General features: G+C 35.8%; 1 protein-coding gene across 1 annotated transcript; it reads left to right on the top strand.

The window, feature by feature from the left end:
- The first annotated feature begins 611 nt into the window (after positions 1-611).
- Positions 612-24,716, top strand: C5 (complement C5). Its single transcript, XM_069873239.1, has 41 exons — positions 612-758; positions 1,744-1,936; positions 2,841-3,003; positions 3,588-3,658; positions 4,251-4,342; positions 5,422-5,504; positions 5,919-6,009; positions 6,294-6,399; positions 7,131-7,257; positions 7,602-7,717; positions 7,948-8,148; positions 8,738-8,941; positions 9,404-9,613; positions 9,794-9,943; positions 10,271-10,400; positions 10,715-10,780; positions 11,328-11,528; positions 11,961-12,051; positions 12,483-12,559; positions 13,172-13,311; positions 13,596-13,817; positions 14,380-14,440; positions 15,037-15,126; positions 15,395-15,607; positions 15,734-15,809; positions 15,956-16,115; positions 16,549-16,644; positions 16,931-17,102; positions 17,619-17,824; positions 18,278-18,430; positions 18,792-18,854; positions 19,676-19,757; positions 20,402-20,456; positions 21,172-21,274; positions 22,000-22,074; positions 22,171-22,276; positions 22,474-22,560; positions 22,893-22,982; positions 23,446-23,529; positions 23,680-23,818; positions 24,093-24,716. The coding sequence occupies exons 1-41, from the start codon at positions 694-696 to the stop codon at positions 24,220-24,222; spliced, it is 5,040 nt and encodes a 1,679-aa protein (XP_069729340.1). The 5' UTR covers positions 612-693; the 3' UTR covers positions 24,223-24,716.
- Positions 24,717-26,044: the final 1,328 nt, after the last annotated feature.

Genomic DNA, 26,044 nt, shown 5'->3' with positions numbered 1-26,044 from the left:
AACGGTTTTGTAAATGTCTTTCCAGTAAAGGTTGGCTGCGGTATTTGTTTAAACTTGGGATGTCTTGCACAACTTTAGTTTAACTTTTCATAAACTTATTTGTTGATGTCCCTGCTTCGATATTGGCTATTCTGCTGTCAACAGTTTATTCCAAATGCTGTTTAAAATAGTTCTTGGTGTAGGCGTAACATGCCCTAATATTTTCATAATGTACTTTTATTTGCAGTGGAGAAACTCAGGAATTGGGCATAATTGGGAATATTAAAAGAAATTTGCAAGCCAAATGCTGTTTCAAAGGGGATAAAAGAGGAAACTTCTGGTCTAACCATATCAGTCAATATTTTCAGAAGGACAAACTGAATCTGATATTTTTGTTGGGGTTTTTGCTACTTATGGAAAACAATTTTTTTTTTTTTTAGCTGTAGCTATCAGTGAGAAAGTTAGGATGGATGAGGGATTGCTCTGGACGTATAAAAAATTGAAATCCTACATTAAAAAAAAAAGCCTAAGTTTAGCTTTTCTGGCTTCCTTGGGAGGGGATGAGAATGTTTTAGTAAATCTTGGTCTGCAATTAATTATTAACCATGAGTGAAATGTGTCGGTGATATTTCTCATCTTCTGCAGCGGACGCCAAACACAGTTTAACCCAGAACCATCAGCATCTATGGTTTGCTCTTTGTTTTCATAGGCACTATGACTATTTTAATATGTTTCTCTGTTTTGCTATTTTCTGGAGCAACTTTCGGCCAAGAGAAAACGTAAGTAAAGCAAATATAGAATTTACTGGAATTGTTATTTGTTATCTGCTATTTTAGGTAAATAGATTTAGAATTTAAGTAGAGCCAATACAAAAAGCACTATTCAAATTGATGCGTTTTCACAAACAAATTTCTAACTACTGTATGCGAGACTAATGCTGGAAAAAGGACTGTTGGTTCTGAAATTATGGTATTTGCTGCCAAAGAAAGAGGTAGAATCATCTCCCTAGGTGCCACAAGATAAAAGTGCAAAAAAATTAAGAAAAAAAGCTGGTGCTCGTTATCTGACTTCAGGCAGTGCAGAAAAGCTGATTTGCTACAGATTTGATGAAAGCTGTTACTTAAATATATATTTTACAATTCTACTTTGCGCTGCTTTTTTGGTTCTTATATCTGTTAAAAATGGTGTCTAGAAACCCTAGTGCTTCTGGGATTTCAGAGAAAGAAGATGAACATCTACCAGGTGCTTTATTCAACAGCACTTTATGTATTTTAGAAAAATTTTGTGGTTAGGTACCAAAGCCTGGCTTTTGTGAAATGGTGCAAACTTCAATTCATAAAGCACTGGAGAAATTACAGCAATCCTGCAAAAATGTGTTCACATTGAACTTTACTGTAAGTTGCCCCATTTATTTCAGTAAGATCTTTCCTGGTGGAAGAATGAGTGTGGGAGGAAGATTAAGTGTTTCTGGGTTTCATTTGGCAAAAGGAATCATTATTTCCATGTTAACAGCTTTGTTTGGTAGACATGCTTTTGTGTGTCTGCCAAATGAAATCTGTTAATATTCTTCTACCTCACTTTTTTTTTGGATCGTGTTATATTAGTTTGCATATAAAATCATTCCGCTTTTAACTAGTGGGTTAGAATAACTTAACCTGATTATCTTGTTTACCTTAACAGTGTGTACATAACTGAATTAGAAATAAGAAACCCGAAAGAAGCCTAGTTCCATCGCTCTTTCATTGCTTTATGTTCCATGTACAGATATGTCCTTACAGCACCAAAGATCTTCCGCGTTGGGGCATCTGAGAAAGTTGTAGTTCAAGCTTTTGGTTATGAGAAGGAATTTCAAGTCAATATTGCCTTAAAAAGCTTTCCGGATAAGCTTGCTCTTTATTCTTCTGGCCGTATTTCTTTAACTGCAGCCAACAAGTTCCAGGATGCTGTGACTTTAATGGTAAGGAATTCAGACCTTTCTTGCAGTGATTTTATTGTTGCATTTAGTTATAAATGTTAAAAACCCAATAATATTATGGTAAGTTTTCAGTTGTTCAAACAAGCCGGTAAGCGGTCTTGTTCCCTCATTTATCAGTTTTCCACATGCAGTTTATTTAGTTTTAGTTTGAAATTACACTTGATAAAGTTAGTGTAAAGGATTAACACCGAAGTTAAACATACAATGAAGCTACTTTAGAAACACTCTTTTAAGTGCAAAACTTTAAAAAATAAGAAGGGAGAGAATAGAGAGGTCTGGAATGTGGACAAGATCTGCCAACTGAGGGTTCAGAGTACGTTAAGGTGGTAACTAAACTGAAGATTAGTCTTATTTGCAGCAACAAGCTCCAAAAGGGCCCAGATTTCAATATAAACCTTTGTTTAACTAATTTGCTTGAAGCAAAGAGTGCAGGAAGCTAAAGAGGTTTTTACTGAAAGGTGAGGACCAAGAAGATTTCCTTGAATGCCTCCCAAGAGATGCTTCTCACTCAGCTTTCCTTCTCAGCCAAAACAGCTGTTTTGCCAAACTACCAATCACAACAGCAATTTTAATGTTGCCATGATTCATTGTGTGTAGAAATGGAAATCTGATAAATTTAATTTCAAAATACTTATTTGAAATGTGATGCTGTAGACTGTCATCTATGATGTAAGCAAGAATAAACCCTTGTGGGAGTTGATAATAATTTTTATTTATTAATAAATTTTATTTAATTAATAATATTTATAAATAATAAAATTAATAATAATTTACAACAGGATAGTAATTGCTGTTCAGATACTTTTCTCAAAAAAGATTGTAGGAAAAAAATACTTGAAAAACATGTTTTAATATTCTTTAAAAATCTTCATTTTCTCGCCCCCAGCTTCAACCAACAGATTTACCAAGGACAGATGATTCAGTCAAGTATGTGTATTTGGAAGCTGTTTCTCCACATTTTACAAGATTTAAAAAAATTCCCGTTTCCTATGAGAATGGGTTTCTTTTTATTCATACAGACAAACCAGTTTATACCCCCGATCAGTCAGGTAAATAATGCTTATTTGTCTTGGCTGCTATTTAATTTTTGAAGTCTGTTGATTTTGCCAAGGAATTAGGATTTAAATGTCCTTTATGCTCTTAATTATGTTGTATTGACATCAGCTGATACTTAATTTTTTTCTGTTTGATCATACTGTAGAAATTAATCCCTTCTCTCCCACTGTCCTCTTAGCCCCTGCACCCTCAGTGCCTCACCTGTGGCACAAAGCATGAAAGATTTTCCTGGGAATATGTTAAAAATATTTGTGAAGAAAGCGTGACTGAATCATTGGTTCCATGTAGGTTGAGCTCTTTTCCTACGAAAGTGATATCCTAGGGCTGTGATGGTATAAAATTAATTTGCACTGTGATGATTCCATGCAAAGGTGTGATGGTTCAGGGTCTCCTGTTGCTCACACGAATAAAAGCTGTTGGGGCACCATCCTGACCAAAGGTTAAGAGCATTCTATAAATACTAAAACCTTGAAAAATCAGTAAGGATAAAAGGGTGGGGTTTGGTGGTTTTTTTTCTCCTTTTCAAAATATCCCTATCATGGTATGAATTTGAGATTTATTGTAATAATTCTTACAGTGAAAGTCAGGGTTTACTCTTTGAATGAAGAGCTGCGGCCAGCTCAGCGAGAAACTGTCCTAACTTTTGTGGTAAGTTGTAATTGAGTTTAATATTAATATTCACAAAACTAATCAACGTAGTCAGAAAATCAGTGTTGCAATCATATTTAATAACTGTTAGGTGTTCTTGCAGGTAGCCAGACATATTTTAAAGGATCTGAAACTTTGTACAGTTGGATAGAAGTTAAAAACATGGATAGAAGAAAAAAAATATTAAGTATCTTTAATATGTGGGGAAAGGACTTTTGAGAGAATTTTAATAAACAGTATGGATATCAGATATTAGTTCATTTAAGAGATATGAATAATCAGTACCTACTATCCTGCGGTTTTAGTCTTTAACAACAGGCTTGTTATTAGAGTAACTTTCTAGCAATTTTAGCCTTTGTGTAGAAACAGCTTTTAATTGTTGGTAACATAACAGAATCAGAATTTCGGTCTGAGTTTTTTGCTAAAAATGTTTGTGTTTTCATGCTGTGTAGTGGGAAAAAATCTTAGAAAAATATGTTATGGCCAGGGTCCCACTGAAATCACAAAATTAAGATATTTTTCTTTTCCTTTTGATAAGAACAACCTGTAACTGCTGATTCCTTCCCTGATTCTTTCCTGTTGTAATTTACAGGATCCTGAAGGAGTAAATGTGGATATTCTAGAAGAAGAAGATTTTACTGGAATAGTTTCTTTTCCTGACTTCAAGATTCCTCCTAATCCTAAGTAGATTTATTTAATTTTTGAGAATTATTAACCTAATACCATCTTTTCTTAAAGGCTGTCAAGAGTGTCTTTTGCTTGATACACGGTGTGTGCATGGCTTGAAACTTGGAGGTTTCTGACATTTCACGTAGTGTGTAACCATGGTGTAAATAAGGAGCTTACAACCAAGCATTCTCCTTTTCAGTTGTCTTCCAAACTAACATTTGTCTCCTAAAGACAAGTGGGAAGCTAACTCTGCATCTTCAAAGGGATGGCGAATGCTCTGTGTAATGAGAGAAAGTGAGGAGATGCAGTAAATGAGAATACCGCTGGTAAAACTGAAATTAAAGAACAGTTAGTGGTTCATTTATCATGCTTGATTAAAAAGGAAGATGAATAAAAACTAGAGCTTTCTGCTGCAGAGGTAGAAGCATTGCCAAGGATTTATTGGTTTCAAGGAGGGGAAACTTCCATATTTCATACGTTCATCCATACAAATCACCAGCATTTTTCCAGTAACAGCAGCATATGAAATAAAACTCTTCAGTTCTCCTTTTAGTCTTGAGAGGGTGCTGAAGATTCACTGAGTTGGCAGAAGGATGCTGGCATGTGCTTGAAACAATGTTTTTTGACTGATTTACTTTTCATTATGAAATCAGCAATTTCAGTCTGAGTAAAAATTATTTTTGTGTCCTTTGAACGGAGTATCTGTTCACAGCAGCCTTGCACAATTCTTATCTTGGTGCTATACAGCCAGGAGATAGTAGGAACTGATTTTCTGTGTTATGTAAGTTGTGGTTGTGCCTCAGTGCTCTCTACAGAGAGAGAAGGACCTTGACAGAAGCCTGCATGAGTCCTTTGGAGCATTTTTGTAGTATAAATAATGATATATTATTTTCCAATTTATTTTACTGCTTTAAAATAACTTTCAAGTAATGATTAAAATGTCAATGCTAAATTTTTTTCAAAGCAGGCATTGAACACATGAATATTCGGTGCAGATTTTTTCTAATTATTACCATGAAATATTGTGAAGTAGCAATATTTTTTTGTCTTTGAGCTTAATCTTCATCTTAAATATGATTGTTGCCGCTTCGTAGATATGGAATTTGGAAGATTGAAGCCAAGTACAAGAAAAACTTCATAACCTCAGCTGTTGCGAAATTTGAAGTTAAGGAATATGGTAAGGTGTGCCCATACTGTGAACCTTCATTTTTGTTTTATGAAATTTATAGACAGCTGTAGAATACAGGGAAGGAAAATGCTGAAGCTCATGAGGTAACACTGACCTGCTTACGTACGTTGTTCAAGCTAGTCGGTCACATCAGGGTAAGACTTGCCTCTGAGTCGAGTCCTTCATTAGTATGCTGGATCATCTTGATGTGGTTACACTGATGCAAAATGTGGAGCCAAGGGAAATGCAGATACCTTAGAGCTTCATTGTGGACAAGCTGACAGCTGTATTTTATAATATTGTAATTGAAATAATTTGAAATCAACATGGTTCTTTGATGGCTAGAGAGGCATCTTTCCGAGTACCTATTGCTTAATGTATAGAAACCTATGTAAGCAACTTTCTTTTCTACTCAATTTTCAGCCATGCCAAGCTTTTCCATCATCATAGAGCCAGAAAGTAACTTTATTAGTTCTGATAAATTTGAGAACTTCAGGATTGTTGTGAAAGCGAGGTAAGGAAATTTGGCTCCGGTTTCTTAATATGTGCGTGTATCTTATTCTTTTACCTGAAGAAAGCATCTTGCATGTGCAGAAGTTTCTTACCATCACGATCCTTTCTGCTTTGAGAGGCAACTAAGTGACCCTTTTAAAATTCTTACAAAGTGATTATTTTTCAACAGAAGTGTTTAGAGCTACACGGACATTTGTTTTTTGTCTCTGTCCTGCGAAATTACTTTTCTGCAGATTTGAATGCTTTGTTGCAGCCATTAAAGTATTTATATTGTTTTGTTCTCAGCTATTTTTATAATAAAAAGCTTGCAAGTGCTGATGTTTTTCTTCGTTTTGGAATAATTGAAGAAACTGGAAAAAGAATGATGCCTCGTGCAATGCATATAACTAGGGTAAGAAGAAGCAGGCCTACTTTGTGTAGATTTCATATGCTTAGTTCAGGGCTGATCCAATTCTGCTGAAGTTTTCCCATTAAATTTGATGGGAATGGGTTCCTATTCCTAATTTGCATTGACAGCTATTTCACTCCTCTATATTATCCTATCATCAGGGTCATAGAGATGCACTTCAAAATGAAACTCGGAGGCAGCATCAGAGACAGAATGTAATTTCAGTCTGGTTCAATTACTCACTTGAGCAAACTTTGTGTTTGAATTGTCTCTGAAATCACTTTTATGCTATCTCATACTCAGTAAATGAGAGAAATAAAATACAGGATGGATCTAGTGACAACGAATCACAATAGGAGACAGACGCATCAAAATTATATGGATGTATTGTGGAGATCCTGTTCTCTGCTGATTAACCTTCCCTCGTTTAGTCTTGCCTTTTTGATTTAGTCATTGAGGAATGATAAAAGGCATTGTCTTTCCTCCTTTCATGAAGATATATTTGTTATTTCTACCTCCTGTTGGGCCTGCATGCAGACTTTGCAATATGTACCACAAGCCGATTAATTATTGATAACGTTAGGGAATAAAGAATTCTTCATTAAAACACCTCTGCCTTTAAATTCCTCTAGACACAGACAGTGAACAGAAACAAGTTGAACTTAGAATTTGCGTGTTGTTTATCTATACCTTATTTCTAAATTATTAAATAATGATTTATGTTTTATTTCCAGATTGTAAATGGGGTTGCTGAGGTCAGTTTTAACAGTAAGGAAGCAGTTAGTTCTATAGGGTTTCAAAGCCTAGAAGAATTGGATGGTTCATACTTATATATTGTGGCGTCAGTGTTGGAGTCTTCAGGTAAGTTGCTTTTTAATAATTTTGTTTTAACGTATCTGCAACTGTAAACAAACAGAGAACAAACTTGTATGAATAACTTTCCTAGAGTCATGATTTCTTTAATATTCAGAAATCCTTCTTCCAAGAACTTAAAAGTACAGCCCATCTGCCACTGTAAAAACATTTAGGGATTAAGCTTTTTTAAAAAATGCTTTTAATTGGCTGTTTTCACAACAATGCTCGGAAATGACTCTTTAGATGCAAGGACTTCACTCTAAGAGACAGATTATGTTGCCTTTTGATGGCAAGTGGTGAAAACAAAGACTCTAAGGTGTGATTACTAAAAGGTCATAATATTTTGTTAGGTGGCCTCAGTGGTGAAGCAGAATTTGCCGGAGTCAAATTTGCTGTATCTCCTTACACACTGAGTTTGATTGCTACTCCTCTCTTTGTGAAGCCTGGACTCCCATTCTTCATTAAGGTTCGTTAATGTAACTGGTACTGTTGCATGTTGCCACATCAAGGCTTCTGCATTATGGGGTTGTTCTTTTTTGTATGTGTTACTGGAGGTCTTAACAGGCTTTTAATTTCCATTGACCATTTGCGTTTTTTTTTCACTTGCGGTTGTAGAAGCTGCTTAGCAGCTTGAAAGTTTTCTCCTTGACTGATGTCACCATGTTTTTGAGAAATGTTATCTATTCTGGGGAACAGGTGCAGGTGAAAGACACAGGAAATCACTTTGTTGGAAATATCCCTGTAACAGTCACTGCAAAATCATTTAGTGAGCAAATGGATGAGACTGAGTTGATATCGGAGGGTTTGGAATCTGGGAGAAGACAAACAAGCTTGAATGATGGAACTGCTTTGTTCGTTGTTAATATCCCATCTGACAGTAGAATGTTGGAGTTTCAAGTGAGTTAAATAATTCCATTAATTTATTTCTTCAAGGACTAAATTCTGTACTTTTGCAAATATGCAACACTGATGGAAAAATTTTACTCTCAAAAGTGAATAGTTTTTATAAACTTAGAGACTGTTACAAAGAATCATTTATAAAATATAAGTGCTATAATGAAACATGACTTGTCTTAAATTCCATATTGTTCTGAAACAAAATATCCTAATTTTTCACATTTATTTCATAATAATTAATAAACAAATGTCTAAATGAATTGTGTGAAAACGAATTGGAGTGCTTTCTTCAGTACGTAGGGAGGCATATCATTCACCTTTTCTGTTCTGTTTACATGTGTACCTGCTTCTATGCTACCATTTTATATTAGGCTTGATATTTAAAGATCTTTTTATTAAAGAAAACATGAAGTCTTGAGTTGGCTTTTATTTTTTTAATCCCTCTGAATAATATGTTACAAAATGCTTTTCATATTGTAGTTATTTCTTTTAAGTATAATTCTGTACTTCAACTATTAAGAAGTCAGGACACAGATTTTGTTTCCTTCTTTATTAAAAAATAATTTCAGACATTTTATTACCTTTTCAGGTAAAAACTGCAGATCCACACCTTTCATATGAAAATCAAGCAAGTAAAACCTACGAAGCAAAAGCTTATTCATCACGAAGTCAGAGTTATCTCTATATTGGCTGGGCTTCAAACCACAAAATACTGGAAGTTGGGGATTTCATAAATATTAATGTATACCCGCATAGTCAGTATATTGATAAAATAGATCAATACAGCTATTTGGTAAGTAATGGGTGTTTGCACGTAAAATACTGAGTTTTGTTTAAATATATGGTCCTGGATGTAAAACCTCAGCAACCAAGAACTCTCCTCAGCACAGAACGTGTGCAGCTCAGACAATTGCTCCTTTCATGTACAATCTTACAGTAAAATTAGTTACCAGTCTTATGTTTTAAGTCTCGGTTGATTTGAATGCTCATCTGACGTAGGCTGGGCTTAAGAACAAGTGATGCTAGTCTCAAAAGCTGTTTCACGAGTTGAAACAGTCAGAAAGAAAGATGCATAGAGACAAAAAGATGCACAGAGACGGGACTTCTTTTTAGGGGGTGAGGGAGATCCTCTTGTCCTAAATGCATGTTTATGTGTTGGATTGTATCTATAATAAATGCGAGTAATTATTAAATGTAAGAAATGTATTCAATGTAAAATATGACTTCTTTGTTCTCCATCATTTTTCTATTCTAGCTCATGTCAAAAGGGAAGATTCTAAGCTTTGGAACTCAGAAAAGAATTAAGGATTTGGAATATGAACATCTGACTTTTGAGATAACCCAAGAAATGGTTCCTTCAGCACGGCTTATTGTTTACTACATAGTCATGGGAGAAGAAACGGCTGAGTTAGTAGCTGATTCGGTGTGGCTGAATGTGGAACAGAAATGTGGGAATAGTCTCAATGTGAGTAGCAAAATAAGCACTACGTTTGTGGGTGTGCATTCATTTTATGGTCTGACTTTAACTTGGAATTACACAAGTTTTTTAACGTTTCCTCCGCTTATTCAAGTGTCTGCCTTAAGATGCATTTATTTTGGAACAGTGTGCTTTTAGAAGTTACCAATAATTCTTTTCAATTTATAGATTAAGCTGCAATCAAGCGAAGATGTACTGAGTCCAGCCGAAGTTGTATCACTTAACATGAAAACACAATTAAATTCCTTTGTTGCCTTGTCATCCATTGACAAGGCAGTTTATGGAGTCACAGGAAGAGGAAAGAGAGCAATGGAAAAAGTTAAGTAGTAGCAACAAAAGATTATGAAGTTGCTATTTGTTTCATGTTCATATTCAGCTAGCTGTTTGTATCATGCCTTCAGCAAGCCTCAAAATAGGAAGAAAAGTTGAATCCAGAATGAAAGGTGCTGGTTTAAATCTGGCAGTTCAAAATTATAAAAAGAATTCTTCTGTGGTTTTAATGGCAGATCTGAACTACCTCATCAGAACCCTTCAAACTTGGCCAGAAGTAGCTTGCAGTGTTAGAGAGCAACTTGTTCAGAGAGGCAGGGAGACTGTGTTCTCCTCAGTTCTTTTGTTAGCTGTTGCTGTGGTTTTTTTCCTCAGATAATGCTACATTTGGAAAAGAGTGACCTTGGCTGTGGTGCTGGAGGAGGGCAGGACAATGTTGATGTGTTCCGAATGGCTGGACTTACATTTTTAACTAACGCGAATGCTGATGACTCAAATGTGGAAGGTATATTCCTTTGTTTTAAGCATGAAATCGTGGACTTCCTTTTCTGAAATATTCTGTTGTGACTTTCAGTTTATTATGTTAGAAATGAGTTGAATTAATAGGGAATATATACACCGATTTTTGAGGAAGGAAAATGTTATGATTTGTGGATCAGTTACTGTTATTTAAATAAAAGTACTTTTAAGTAATTAAAATAGTAAACAGAAAGAGTCTCACAAATTTGGAAAGTGATTTTATGGAATTATTTTCAAGTGAGCTACTTTATTACAGAAAAAGGTTGTGTCTGTTGTACTTACTTATTTATTTTTGAACAGGTGAAACTTGCAATGAATTTTTAAGAACCAAACGGTCCAACTTCAGGGAGCGGATACTCAAAGAAGGTGTTGAAACAATATTTTTAAAGTATATAATTATAAAAAAGATCATATCCATTAGAAATTAAGAATCTGAGGGTTGGCTTACTGCTGTGGTGGAGAGAGACTGGCAAATGAAACATGACTTATAGACAACCCCATTTATAAAGCCTCTGAGCCATATACTGAATCTGAAGTCAGCAAGACTTAAGTAGACATTAAAAATACAGCCTATGTTTAAATTATTGTCTTTTTCTGAAGAGAAATAGCCTGAAAACTCACAGTAGTACCCTACCACATGACAGTCTTTCTCAGTGACCACCTGCCAAGGACAAAGCCTGCAAAAGGCTGTTAAAATGTAATTCAACTCCTCTTAACTATTTTATATTTTTAATTCAGAGTAGTAGTGATGAACTGCATGTCACTGTCTTTTGAAAAACAAGAAGCTTGTTCATCCTCAAATCTGTGCCTTGAAATTCTCTAAGTTTTAACAATATGTTCAGTATAAGAAGTTAAGATACATTTGGAAACAAACTTCATCTCAAGCAAGGGAATTATTTTGTTATTATTTCAGTATACAAATACACACAACCTGAAATTCGACAGTGCTGCATGGATGGGGTGAAAGCATATCCAGTCACTGAGACTTGCAGTGATCGAGCTCAGCGTGTTCGGAGGAAGCCAAGGTGCATTTCTGCATTTAGAGATTGCTGTGAATTTGCAAACAGGCTGCGGGAGGAAGAGCCTAACAAGCTTCTAATATTGGCGAGAATGCGTGAGTATGAGAGAGCTTTAACTCTTCCATTGCAAGGTGAAACACTTCCAGCAGAATATGGCTAAATATCCAGCATTCAATATATTAAATGTTAAATCTTACCCTTTGCCCAGGCCCAAAGCAGCCAATGAGTAACATCTCAGGGAAGATCAGTGGGATTGTGAAATTTCTTGTATCCCATTCTCTCCCTATAATTGCATGGTAACAAGTTAATCTGTCTGGATTTTGGACAGGTATTCACATGTGTAAATAGTTGAGGTGGGATTAACGCAGATTGAAGGTAGTCAGATACCTTTTAACTTGTATGAGAACTACCCTGAGGTGTGTAACAAAATACGGTGTCACAACAGAAAAAGGTAACCTTTGGTTGAAGGCTGTTGGCAGGTGGTTTGTGGTTTATTTTATTTAACTTACTTTATTTACTTTCTTCAGATTTTGAGGCTTTCTTCGATCTGGATGAGGCAGAAGTTCGCAGCTACTTCCCTGAAAGCTGGTTATGGGAAGTTCACCAAGTTTCTCCAAGGTACTACTTTTCTCAAATCGATTAGCAGCAGTTGACCAAGTCGTAGTTTTACAGAAAGTAAATGCTGACATTGAGGTAAGCTGGGTAGCCTTAGTTGTACTCGGGACGTGCTAAAATGTGGCTTTACACAAACTAACTATTCCTGCTGCGTTGTCCTCCTTGCAGGATGTGTTTTCTGGTGCCCAGATTGTTGAGTCACTTTTCCTTTCACTTTCCACCTGGCTAAACATCAGCTTCTGTAAAGTCTGCTAAACCCAAGTTTATTCAAACAGAGATCCAGTCCTGTTTTCTGGACATGCTCTTATCTCTTGTATTCCCTCTTTTAGACACAGGAGTTGCTCTGGGCATGTAATGTCTTTGTGTTAATTAGCTATTGGTGTTGACAGATGGCTGTTGATAATGTATAAATGTAGTAACACTTCTAAACACAGGTCAAAGACGCTGTCTATCACCTTGCCTGATTCGCTGACTACCTGGGAAATACAAGGTGTTGGCATTTCTGATAAAGGTAGGTACTGCAACCCGATTAGATTGTAGCTAGAGCTTTTCCATCTGCATTTTGCAGAACTTCTCATTGTGGTTGACACACGTGTTCTAAAATGTTCATTTTCTGATTGATTAGTATGAAAAGAAAACATCAAATATATATTTTATGGAAAGGAAGTTCCTTCTTTTCTTGTTATGAATATAAGTGGCCGAGAAAGCAAAGGTCTGCCTAGCCTGCCTGCGATAACTGACTAAGGAATATAAGCACAAGCAGTCAGTGTCTCCTCCCTGGCACAGCTTTACAGCATCCTGCTGTCAATAGCTCAGGGATCTGAGGAAAGGAAGAAACAAATTTTCCCTATAGTTATGGGAGTCCAAATTGAAAATCTTTCTCACTTTGGGAAGAAGGAGAAGCAGCCCAAAGGACTGGTATAACAGCAGGTGTATGTGAAGTGTGGGAGATGGCAAATTGGAAAAAGAGCCTGGTCCCTTCTAAAAAAAACCTTTTGACAGTTCGAACTACAGACTGAAAAACAATAAGTCATCAGTAAAGGGGCGAGTATTTGAAGATGTTTTCAAACTTTTTTATCAGAGGGTGGGTAAGAGCCTACTTTAATGCTTTTGACTTTTTAAGGTATCTGTGTCGCTGCGCCATTGGAAGTGCAAGTTGTAAAAGATATCTTCCTGAGCGTTTATGTTCCTTATTCTGTGGTGCGAGGAGAACAAATTGAATTAAAAGGATCAGTTTATAACCATAAAGCTTCTGCAATTAAGGTAACTTGTGGTCTTAGTGAGTTCTGTGGAAAGATTAATATAATAAACTAAATTATATTTCCTCTGCAATAACAAGTACAAATGGATCCTTGGATCAGGTTTCTCCTGTTCTTTGGGTAGCGTTATGTATGTATTCTTCAGGTAGCGTTTGTTGCACAAAACTGTTAGTAACACTTGCTCATTGTAAACAGAAAAGTAGTATTGCTCATGAGAGGATTTCAGTAGCTTTAATATTTCTCTTCTGTTGTACCTGTCATGGAAGATTTTCACTTCTACCTTTTCAGTTCTGTGTTAAAATAGCAGTTGGAAATGGAATCTGTTCTTTCGGAGATTCTGCCATCACTGGATCGAGGATACGCAGTTGTAACTTAAAGAATCTAGCTGCTGGTTCTTCATCAGCAGTTACGTTCAGAATACTTCCTTTGGAATTAGGTCTTCACACTATCAACTTTACACTGCTGACAGCCCGGAACAGTGAAACTGTAGTTAAAACATTACGTGTAATGGTAAGGAAAAAATCAAAATGTTTGTAGTGGTTTTGAATTTCATATTGATTCTGTCACAAGAAATGCAAATATTTTAAATCAATATATAAATATTGCTTTATTTTAGTATTATCAGAATCCAAAATATCACAGGGGTATCATTAAATTCAGAGGTTTATGCACGGCTGAGTATTTGAGGATGCACATTTTTAAACCTTCCATGGAAGAATTGTTGAAAAGATATTGGATAAGTTGATTGTACCTTGCTTAGTAAGCAAGGAGAATAAGTTACTTAGTTTGGATTTTCAGCTGCTTAAGGTTGCTTCATTGAGAGACACTTTTCTGTAATTTTATACTTTCCTAAACATTTAAAAAAACCTTTTATTAAATTTCCTCTAGGATTCTGGGAGATACATTTAAGCTAGAGGTCTATGTAGAATAAATATAGAACAGTTAAGTAAAATTCAACTACAAAGAAGGATATAGAAGATAAAAATACTATGGTTATCAACTTTTTCAGCTAACATACTTGATTAAACAAAAATGTTTTCATTTTCTACTTCTTTCCTCTTAATGGTTTCAGCCAGAAGGCATTAAGAAAGAAATCCACACAGGTTTCACTCTGGATCCACAGGGTGTTTATGGTAAGAGAATAGATCTATGCTGTTACTTTATTTGTTCATATTCTTGATTCGTTATGATCAAGTTTTCTGTAATGTAAAAAAAAATAGCATTTCTCTTTCCTGAAATAGTCTTCATATGTTCCTTCCAAGGATTTCTTGTCCTTCTGTTGACTATCAAATCCATCCTAAAATAACTAGTCTTTCAAAAAAATGCTTTGCTTCATTTCTTTAGGGAACCTTTACATGTATCTTCTGTGGTGGTGTAATACCAAGCTTCTCTAGTGAGCTTGGAAACCAGTTAGCAGATGTATTATGAATCTACTAATGAAAACAGAGCATGTTCTTTTTTAACCAGAGGTGGCTCTCCAACCACGAAGTTTAGGTGCAGATCAGATTTTTTTTTCTTGACAAAGAAGGCAAAAGGAAGTTTAAAGTGTTTGCACTTGTGTTGATTCTGTTTGCATGTGCATCTAGGCATATTTCTAGTTTTCACATTATCATGTGTTCTTGTTGCTGACTTCTCAGATAGTTGTAACCTTTAAATCTGGCTGTTATATCTGAATTATCTACTGCTTTAGATTGTGCAGTGTGATTTATATCTACATTTTCAATTATAGGTTCAATCAAGAGACGACAAGAATTTAGATATAAAATCCCTCTGAATCTTGTCCCTAAAACAAAAATTGATAGAAGTGTAAGTGTAAAAGGTAAATTGAATTGAAACTTTAATTTTTACCGCACATGTACTTTCTGTACATCTGTCAATCTTCTCCTATTTCTTACTCCTTTTTTTAAATTTCTGTGAATTTATTTGTAAGTTCTCCTTCTTTTGAGAAAAGATCATCACCTTTTTGGGTAGAATTTTAAGTATTTCATGTAGAATTATTGCTTATTAACTGATCAGCCAGATTCTGCCCTTGAATTCACTTCTATGACCTCTCATTTAAAAAAATCTTGGTTTTTTCCTTTCCACAGGACATCTTATGGGGGAAGTGATTGCCACAATCCTCAGTCCTAGTGGTCTTAGCAGTCTTACTAATCTGCCGAAGGGCAGTGCAGAGGCAGAGTTGATGAGTATTGCCCCAGTATTTTATGTGTTTCACTACTTGGAAGAGTCAAATAACTGGCATTTACTGGGTCCTGAAACCTTAACTTCAAGAACTCAGATGAGGAGGAAGATGAAAGAAGGTAGAAAACTATAGCTACTTCTATTGCTTCGGAGTTGTAGATGTACATAAAGTTTCTGAATGAGAGCAAATAACATTTTAATAAATCTCTTTTCATAACTTATTTTCTGCCGCATATGTCCCTTAGGAATTGTAAGCATCTTGTCATTCAGAAATCCTGACTTCTCATACAGCATGTGGAAGAATGGGCAAGCCAGCACGTGGTGAGTTGGAAAGGGCTTGTTTCCTTCCTTTGATTCTTTAGCAATTTGTAGCAGACCTCAGTCATAAACAGTGTGAATTTCTGTCTGGTCTCCAGCACCTTATGTGCTTATTGAAACAAATGTGATCTGTTTGATTCCCTTGGCAGGCTGACAGCTTTTGCTTTAAGGATTCTCGGCCAAGTTAATCAATATATAAACCTTGATCAAATTTCTGTCTGTAATTCACTTCTGTGGTTGATTGATAACTGCCAAATGCCAGATGGGTCGTTCAGTGAATTTTCAAACTACCAACCAGTGAAACTCCAGGTATGAAAACCAGATTTGTTCTGTGGTTATACAGTAAAAGCTGAGTCACCAGGAGGTAACGTGTTTTAGGAATGCAAGATATTTTAAGCTGCGCTTCACCATTTCAAGACAACTTGGCTAAATTTTCATTTTTTTTCTAAATTCATTTAAAGAATAGCATAGTCTTGCAAACCTTTCTGCTTTCCCACAATAGTAGCTGCTTGCCACTTGTATAGTGTAATAGTCCTGGCTTGCCAAGAACTTTATACAATATTGTCTCTTTTTTACAAATAAGCTGTTAGCTTCAAAAGAGTCAGCATGTCTTCATCTTAAATCAAACTGATGTTTCTTACTGGAATTTCTATTTGTTTCCTCACCTAAACTGTAAAAATTTCTATGTATTTAAATTAACTGTTGTTTCTATTTAATTATATTTATGTATTTGGTTTTGTAGGGTACGCTACCTAAAGAAACTAAAGAAAAATCTTTGTATCTCACAGCATTTTGTGTCATTGGAATTGAAAAATCAATTAAAATATGTCCTACTCAGGTAAATAATTTTATTTCTGCCAGCAGATGTGTTCTGGAATTCTAATTTTTTCAATTTTCTTTAACACTTGGTCAAAGAAATCAAGAGGCTTTTTTCAATTTTAAAGATCATGATTTATTTTCTCAGTTAGTCTTCATCTTTCAAAATCTGTAAAAGAACAATGATGAAATTCTGGATCACTTTATTATAAGATATATTGTAGAAGATATTGTATATACCTGTATTGCCTTGGTAGATGTTTCTATAAAAGTAAGTCTACTAGATGTAAACTCATTCATCTTTTCAGAAAATCCATGATGCTAAGAATAAAGCGGGAGATTATTTGATGAAAAATGTGCAGTCTGCTCAAAGCCCCTTTACTCTGGCAATAACTTCGTATGCTTTGGCTCTTGTGGATCTGAACCATCACTCTGCACGGTCGGCGTTCTCGACACTGAAGAAGGAGGCATATGTCATAGGTATTATTAAATAGGGCCTGTACTGTAGCTGGCTCTCACTTTTGTTGTGTTGAGTTTTCTTCATTTCTCACTGGCTGATGAAGGACTTAGTAGTCTCTTGTGAATGCTGTTCCTTTTCAGTGTGTTCATCACAGGCAAGTGACTCGGACTGTTCTCTGCCAAGTAATGATTTCTACTGCAATAAAAAACCTTTGTCCTGTCTGTTGAAATTGGCTTTAAAAAAAAACAGACGCCAAATTTAAGGTCTGTATTCTATTTATCTGGCCACTCCATCGCTGTTCAGAACCAGCAATATTCAGATAGACATCAGATGCTTTGCATTGAGTCTGTTTGTCACCAGTTTCCAGTATAAACATCAGACTTAATGATGTAAGAAGAATTTACCTTCATCCTCTCAAACACAGAGTGGATCTCTCCTTTCCTCCTTGACCTGAGCAGGCAGTAGTTTACCTTGTGTAGCCTGGAAAGAGCTGTTGCTACGTTTCAATTGCAAACCTTCCTTTTATACTTTCTCAGGTGACCCTCCTATTTATCGTTTTTGGAAAGATACTTTCAAAGCACTCGACCAACACACTCCCAGCTCTGTGACTGCACAAATGGTTGAAACTACAGCGTATGCCTTGCTTACTACTTTGCTAAGAGGGGACAAAACCTATGCGAATCCCATCATCAAATGGTTGTCAGAAGGACAAAGATATGGTGGGGGATTTTATTCAACTCAGGTGAGCTTTTAAATATTATACTCTCATTCTTCAAATACTAGAATCTGAGATGTCTGAAGGTTAATAATGTTAGACCCCATGGACAAGTACAACGTCCTTTGTGTGGGATTGTTACCAAAAGGCTCTTCATACTGTGTAGAATGTTCCAGTTCGTTCAACCTCTCTTTTTTAAAATCATTAAAAATCTGCGAAGAAGTTGATGAGTGCTTTTTGATTATTGTTGTTTGCTTGCTTCCTTTTGAGTACTTGCACGTATTTCTTTTAGTTACACAAATATGTCTGAGTTCAGTGTTAAATACACTACCACCTTGCGATGTGCACTGCTGAGACACTGCTAAGCTGCTTACCATTGTTTGTAATGGTGTTTAGGTGGTGGAAAATAAATTGCTTTGTAATACATTCCCAGTTCTTTTTAATTTCTGGGATTAATTCTTCATACCTGATTTCTGGCAGGACACGATTAATGCCCTTGAAGCCTTGACTGAATATTCCCTCCTTGTCAAACGGCTTGATCTGGACATGAGTGTCAAGGTGGCTTACAAGAACTCTGGAAACATTAATCTGTTTAAACTGACAGAAGATAGTTTTGTGGGAAGAACTATGACAGTGAGTGAATAATATTGTTTTTGAAAAGTGAAAGCAGAATTCTTATCAACTTGTTAAATAATTATGTGAACTTTGAAATTGCTGCTAAAGTAGCTTTCTCTTTCAATAAACTGTTAGCAGTTTGGTATAGCAAATGTTTAAGGACTTTGCTTCTCTACTAGACTTAGTGCATTTGTATGTTCTTTTAAATTTAGCCTCTCTGTTTATTCCTTTGAATTATTTTTTGCAGAATATTTTGTAGCATCAGACCTTAATGTGTACTTAAAATGTAGAAGAGACAAGCTGATCGTCTGACCTGAATTGTTGTTAATAGTGCTGTCTTAATTAAGTTATAACTTTCTGCTTAATATCAATCCTCTAGGTGCCATTGGATGATGACATATATGTAAGCACTGGCAGCAGCACTGGCATAGCTACCGTAAATGTAAGCACACAACCAGTTTTTTTAAATTGAATCTCTGGTTTGTGAATATCACCATTGAAAAAGAAGCTGAAATTTCTCATAAGCTGCTCTATTTGTTGCCCCTTACCTTTAGACCAAAGTGATGAATGTCATTATACCTGTATTTTTAGATGAAGCACAAACCATTCTGTGATTTATGGCTGATGAAGGAGAAGTTGGGAAATTTCTTCCTCTTCATCAGATGTTTTCTGTTTCATAAATCTAAATAGATGATCAACTTTGTTTTAGTGCTCATCAATTGTTGCTGTCTCTGCTCAGGCAGCCAGAGCAGGAAGACACAATTTAGTGATCAGTTTTGAGAAATTGCTCAATTCGCTGATGTTCTGGTGTTTGCCCTTAGCTTATTAAGCAATGTCATGGAGAAACTTTTTTTCTTCCAATATTTAAAGGAATAATTTTTGTATGCCTAAGTATTAAGCTATTTCCATGATAAATTTTCTTCTACTCTTTCATAGCCTCTTCTAGCATCAATCTTAATAACATCTGAACTGTACATTTGCTTGTGAACTGGGATTTATATGCATAAACTATCAGTTCTTTGGATAATATTTTTAATCTTCTAAATACAACCAGCAGGCATGGGTGTGGTTTTGCTCAAGAATTCCCAGTTTCTTCCTGTGCTGATCATTTATTTACTCTGCTCTGCGTCCATCAAAACTAATCATGCTGTACAGACTTGTTTTTACTGGTATTATATTCTCCATATTATGAGTTTTCATACTTCTGTGCCCATTTAGAGGATTGTTTATTGCTTCTATTTTGTCTGATTTGTTTATGTGTAGGTGAAGACAGTGTATAATACAATAGGTACTTCTGAAGAGTCGTGTAACTTCGAATTGAAGATTGTTCCAAAGAGAAATGATGGTAAGGAGTTAATATGGTCTTAAATGTTACTACTCAGGTCAGTGCAAAGGAAGGAGGGCGGGAAAAACCTCCTTACTTTGTTTAACAAAGTGTTTCTTAAGAGTGAAACTGTAATAAATCTTGCAACTTTCTAAATGCAAAACCGTGTAAGAAATTGCTAGAAGCCTTTTAGCCCTTCTTGAAACCATTGCCTTTCTGTGGATACAATTAATTTTAAATGTATTTGTTAGGTGTATTTTTGCTCATTTGTGGAAGATCTTTTGCAGTTGGGGAGGTGAGGGATAAGCTTGTAGCAGAAGAGAGGAATATTATGAGGAACGGAGGGGATTACAGTGAGTTCTGGAAGGCACTAAGAGTCTTGTCCAGTTACAGCAGAGTATATAACCACATTCAGAGCTTTCACTGTGAAGTAGTTTTAATAACATAAATACAGAATAAAGTACACTAAGCATTAGAACTGTCATTTCACCTGAATTATAAAAGAAGGATAAAGCTACCTGTTTGTGGCTAGACAATGAGTTCGTATGGAAATAGACACCAAAGCAATTTAAAGAATTATCTTTCAATTATGAAAATGCTTTCTGAGAATGTTAGATTGCTGCTTCGGAAAGTCCTAAAATTACTGATCTGACTCTACTTGATAGGAAAAGGTTACAGAAGAGAAGGTGACCCACTGGGGCGCTTAGAGGCTTGTGCAAAGTGAGTACAGCTGGTGGGGTTTGGAGTTGGTTGGTTAGTTTTTTTCTTTCTGCAGTGATTTGAGCCAATGTTTTGCATTTAAAGATTTAATTTGACTACATGCTGGCTCTAAATGAGATGGATTTCCTGACATTCAGCGCTCCTCCTTGCAAAGGGGAAATTCCCAGCTGACATGTTAGGGAATTGGGGCAGTGCAAAATAAATGCACTGTGGAGCTATTTGTGCATTATGAAATCAATCTAACAATGTTACAAAAACTTTTATTCTTTTATTTTTTTCTTAGTTTTTGTTTTAATACTACATTGACTGACGTTTATTTTCAATTTCTTGTATTTTTTGAGAGATTACTGTGGTTTTGTTTTGTTAACAATTGCACCTCATCTTCTGATCTCCTTTTTTCCCCTGTTTCTTCACTTTTACATGCGTGTGTAAACAGAATTAGAGGCAAAGGTCATAATCTCTTTGGGAGGGAGTTAATTTCTATACGGGTTCTCTTGGAACATAAGTATTAAGAAAAGCTTCTTTATGCGTGATGTTGGCATAAATCTGGAATTATTCATCTAGACTGTTTTGGTTTATTATGGATTTAGTGTAGCCTAAGTCCATAATTTAGTGTAGTTAGTAGAATTTTCCTTATTTTTTTCTGCAATCACATTTGAGGAATTCTTTTTAATTATGGTTATGTTTATCTAATATTACTTTTAACCTATTGTAGGTACAAGCCGGGTGCAAGAGAGCCACAGTCAGGGTCTGCTCATGCTGTGATGGACATAGGTTTGGTTAGTGGATTGGAAGCAAATACAGAAGACTTATCTACTGTAAGTACTAGAGAACCTTTTTCTTTTACTGTTGTTTGGTTTTTTTTTGACAGAACTATAATATTTACTGTTCTTCTTTTAGAGTAGTAGTGTAGATGTACAGCATTATATCCTTATTTCATCTAAACACATCTAATATGAGAATAATCTGCTTAAGTCTAGATTATGGATTTTTGACAGAGTGAGAAGCTAGACATCTGGTTAAGGTTTGATACCTAGGCTCCCTCTGTTGCTGCAGAAAGGCAAGAGCAGATAGTGGTTGTCCTCTGCATTAGGGCAGCGTGAATCAGCCTCTGGAGATGCTGTATGTGCCAACTTTAAAGGGAGCATTGCTCGTATACACACCTAACTATTAGTTGGCTAAAATTTGTGAATTGAATTTTAACAGTAGGGCTTGTGTTCATCTGGCTGCTATTGACAAGCATGCAAGTTTTAGTCAAAGGCAACTAGAGTTATGGGATTAAAACAGGATGCTCTATGGATGCTTAAGTATTCTCTCAAGGATAATTAGCTCTTTATCGTCTTCATGTAGCGAGTAAAAGGATGATTTCCCTTAAAGAGAACCATAAGAACAAGTGAGAGTATGAGCACTATAAAGAGGCAAAACTAAAATAAGGTGTTTTTTACATCTCAGAATTGTGTTAAAGCTGCCAATTACAAAACCTTCAAGGTCATCTAAAATGTTTAAATTTTATAAAATATTTTTCTGTTTTTCTCCCTTACAGCTTGCAAGTGGAGTTGATCAGTTGATAGCAGATTATGAGATAAAAGATGGCCATGTTATTATGCAGATAGACTCGGTACGTTATCCTTTTCTTGACTGTAAGCACTATTTTAACTCTTTGGAACTATTTTGTTTCCTATAGATCTCCTTAATTCCTGTGTCTTTCAAATAGGTGCCAGCCGATAACTTTCTCTGTGTTGGGTTCCGAATAAGTGAGCTTTTCAAGGTTGGAATGCTAAATCCTGGCACGTTCACTGTGTATGAATATCATGCACCAGGTATGTGTTCCATGTCTTCAAATTCATCTTTATCTTAACTCTCTATTCCTCATTAAAGTCTATGTTTTTTCTTCTTCAACAGCTTTTTAATCCTTACTATTTTACACTTGGCTAACTTTTGACTCAAAGTTTCAGTGCTGACTTCCTGGGCTTTGATTTTTCTACGTGTATTTATTATTTCTTTTTGGATCTTCTAGATAAAAAGTGCACGATATTTTATAACCCCTATGGAAATGAGAAACTTGTGAAATTGTGTGAAGGGGATGAATGCAAGTGCATGGAAGGTAAACTACTTTCAGGATGTTTTCCCATTTCTGAAAATGCTAAGCACAAGGAAAGAAAGCCCTCCTAAGAGCACAGCTGTTGTCCTCTCCAAATTATACATTTAAAACTTAAAAAAAAAAATCCAAGTACAGTATGGTCATAGGTGTCCGACTGGCTTAAGTTCAGGTGACCGAGGGTGTTATTTTGTATTTCTGTTTTGGTATGTAATCCCATAATTATAGTATAGCTCAGTTCTGATAGATTATCCCAGACAGGTAGAGGTTCATGATATTTTATTTAAGGACATGCAACAGCATTGTCTTAACACTGGCTTTTCTCTTTCTCCATGTAGCTGAGTGTAGTAAAGTGCAGAAGAGACTGGATGGGTCAATAACGGCTGCTGCCAGGAGAGAAGCTGCATGCCGGAACGATATTGCTTATGGTAATATTTGAGTTGTCGGTACCTATTTCACAGGCTCTGACTGAAACGCTTGTCTACTGTGGCTGCAAAATATTTTGTTTCAATTAGATCTTTAGTGATTAAAATTCAGTAGGCTTGAGAGCAGCATGTGGTATGTGAAGCAGAGAAGAATAAATGCTGTCTGTACTCTCTCCTGAATGAAAATCACGTCACCAGGGTTAGCATGCTGGTCAGCCTGATCTGATGAGTTCTGCTAATAAACAAACACAGGGTTTCTTTTCCTTGCTGCTGTTCTAACATGACCATGTGAATCTGGAGTCAGAGGAAGTTGCAGGCAATCAGAAGAGGGCACAGGTAGAACTTGCTAATGTTTCTTAGCCTTCCAGTGTATAGCTGTACTGTGAAGAGACATTATCTTCTCCATCTGAGCAGCTGTAAGACGTATAGCAGAAACAAGGAATAACAAAAGGTTTTTGTTCTGCAGTTTATAAAGTGAACGTCTTATCCCGCAGTGAAGAAGGTTATTTTGTAAAGTATTCTGCAACTCTTCTGGATCTCTATAAAAGAGGTGAGTGTCCTGTTCTTAATCCAATACCTAGTGGCAAACAGGTCCCTTGGCTGTGTTGCGCTGTAGAATATATTGCTGTTTTCAGTCTAATATATGAATTGCTGGAAGTTCTCTTTATGACATTTTCCAATTCTTGACTTTCTACTTCAGGGCAGGCTTTTGCTCAAAGAAACAATGAAATAACCTTTGTCAAAAAGAAGACCTGTGCAGATGTTGAATTGAGCCCAGGAGAGCAGTATTTGATCATGGGAAAAGAAGCCTTAAAGATAAGCGTTGATTACAGTTTCAAGTAAGTAATTTACCATCAGAATATGCAGAGATTTAGTCCTAGTGTGCTATGAAGTGGTGGATGTTTGTAATAATTCTTATGTAAAATATAACTGGTTCCATTTTTCTAAGTACGAATTAGACCAATAGTTACACATCACGTGTTTTCAGATATGTATATTTCAAATAGGATTATGAACACAATGCAGGCAATTTCATATTGTAATTATTTTTCTATTTGACATTTTTCTTCGCAAATCTCAGCTGCAAATGATAATTTTCTGTTTTCTTCTTAGATTCCAGTACCCTTTGGACTCCAGCACCTGGATTGAGTGGTGGCCTTCAAATGCAGCATGCACTTCTTGTCAGGAGTTTTTAAATACGATGGACGATTTTGCTGAAGATCTCATTATCAGCGGCTGTTAATTTGCTTGGGGAATGAAAAATACAGATAAAATCTCATTATAAAAAAAAAATCCTCACCTGTTTAATAATTCTTTCCCACACTTAACATCCACCAATAGTTCATCTTGAAAAATGGTCTTTGCTTGCATTTCACAGCTATTTTCTTGTAACAGTGGTGTTTGAAGCATGATTTTTAAGGTTGGATGGGAGAATGGTGCAGAATTCTGCAAAGACATTTGAAGTCAGATGAAGTGGATCCAACTGTAAAAAAAAAAACCACCAAAAGTACTGTCTTGTGCCTGAATGACACTTAGAAGCATTGAAATCTGATGTCCTATTAAAACGTAACCCTTCCTTAATTAAAAAAGGGAAAAATAAAATTGTTTATAAAATAATTTTGTTGAAACTTTAAATTCCAGGTAAATAAAAAAGTGGGTATTTTACAAATAATGAAGTCACACAATAACTTCCCACTCATCTCAAACTTAAGGAGTGTGTTAGTTTACTTAAGAATTTGTTTGTAATCTATTTTATATATATATATATATTTTCATATATATATGAAAGCAAGTTGAGCAGTCTGCTACCTTGTATTCAGAACTCAAGTGGGATTCTATTTGTTGGTCTTCATGATGTGACAGACTTTAATGCTAATGCAAGGAAAGCCCAGGTATGTCCATGACAGCGTACTATGCATAAAAGCTTGCTTTCCAGATCAATAATGCTGCTTATCCTTAAATTTTACACCACACTTCTTTATTTTTTAAAATTCTCTTGCCAGGAGAAACTACTTCCCTTTTTGTTTAGACATGAGAATTACGGTGGGTGAAGGAATACACACAGCTCTTGACATGCTTCCAGTTTGCTGCTGTGCAGAAACAGCAGAGGGAGCACAAGAACCTCATTTTCATGTAGGTCCTGTAAATATTACTACTTTACTCGCCCCATCCAATCATTTAAAAGATGTTTTTCAACCGTTCAGCTGCTGAAAGCGCTGCAGTCATTTGCTAGTGGATAGAAAAACCTGTATTTTCGTGTGTAGAGCCACAATTTTAATTGTCCCTCAATTTTAATTTTCTACTCTCCTTTTAAATTCCTGCATTTCCGTTTCTGACACAGACTGATGCTGGCTTACTCTCTTCTCTATTGTTAAAAAATGTTCCTAAATAACATATGTGCCGTTCACAATTTGTGTTTTAAGCCACAATGGACTGAACGAATGGCTGCTGTAACTTAGGTAGATTTATGACGAATGTTACTTTGGCCTTTGATGACTGAATTTGCCAGTTAAAAGCTTGCCTGGCCCTCCAGGAAAGTGGCAGATGAGGGGCCAGATTTCCTTCTCACAGCTCCTGGCACAAACTTCTTGGTTCCCAGTAAAACGGCGAAGGGAGTTTGACACAAAGTACAGTTGCACATGTTTTTATTTTTATTGAACAGTTGCCCAAAAGCGGCATGTCCAAGAACTTTAAAATTACTGTTTTCCTGCTCTCTTAGGAATTTCCTTGATCCAGAGGGTTTAGTACGTGGAAAGAAGATGCACTTGTGAATTTTGGCCCTGTGAGTATTATAATTTTTTTTTTTAATCCTCCAAACTTTTCTAAGAAGTGTGAGAAGATAACACTGCATCCAATAATAACTGGATATAAAATCAAATTGCAGAGAGAGTGACACCTCAATGCTTAGTGAGGTTGTCTGGTCAGTCCACCTGTAAACATTTCTCCTTCTGAATGGTACAATGTTGTTGTGAGGTTAACTGTATTGCAAGGCATAATGATCTCTCCATCTTCTCATAAACCCCTGTTTCTCCCACCTGATGATGAACGCAGAGATGTTGACTCAG

The sequence above is a fragment of the Phaenicophaeus curvirostris genome, chromosome 20 (assembly GCF_032191515.1).
Source record: "Phaenicophaeus curvirostris isolate KB17595 chromosome 20, BPBGC_Pcur_1.0, whole genome shotgun sequence".
Taxonomy (NCBI): domain Eukaryota; kingdom Metazoa; phylum Chordata; class Aves; order Cuculiformes; family Cuculidae; genus Phaenicophaeus; species Phaenicophaeus curvirostris.
This window is presented reverse-complemented; position numbering and strand designations above follow the sequence as displayed.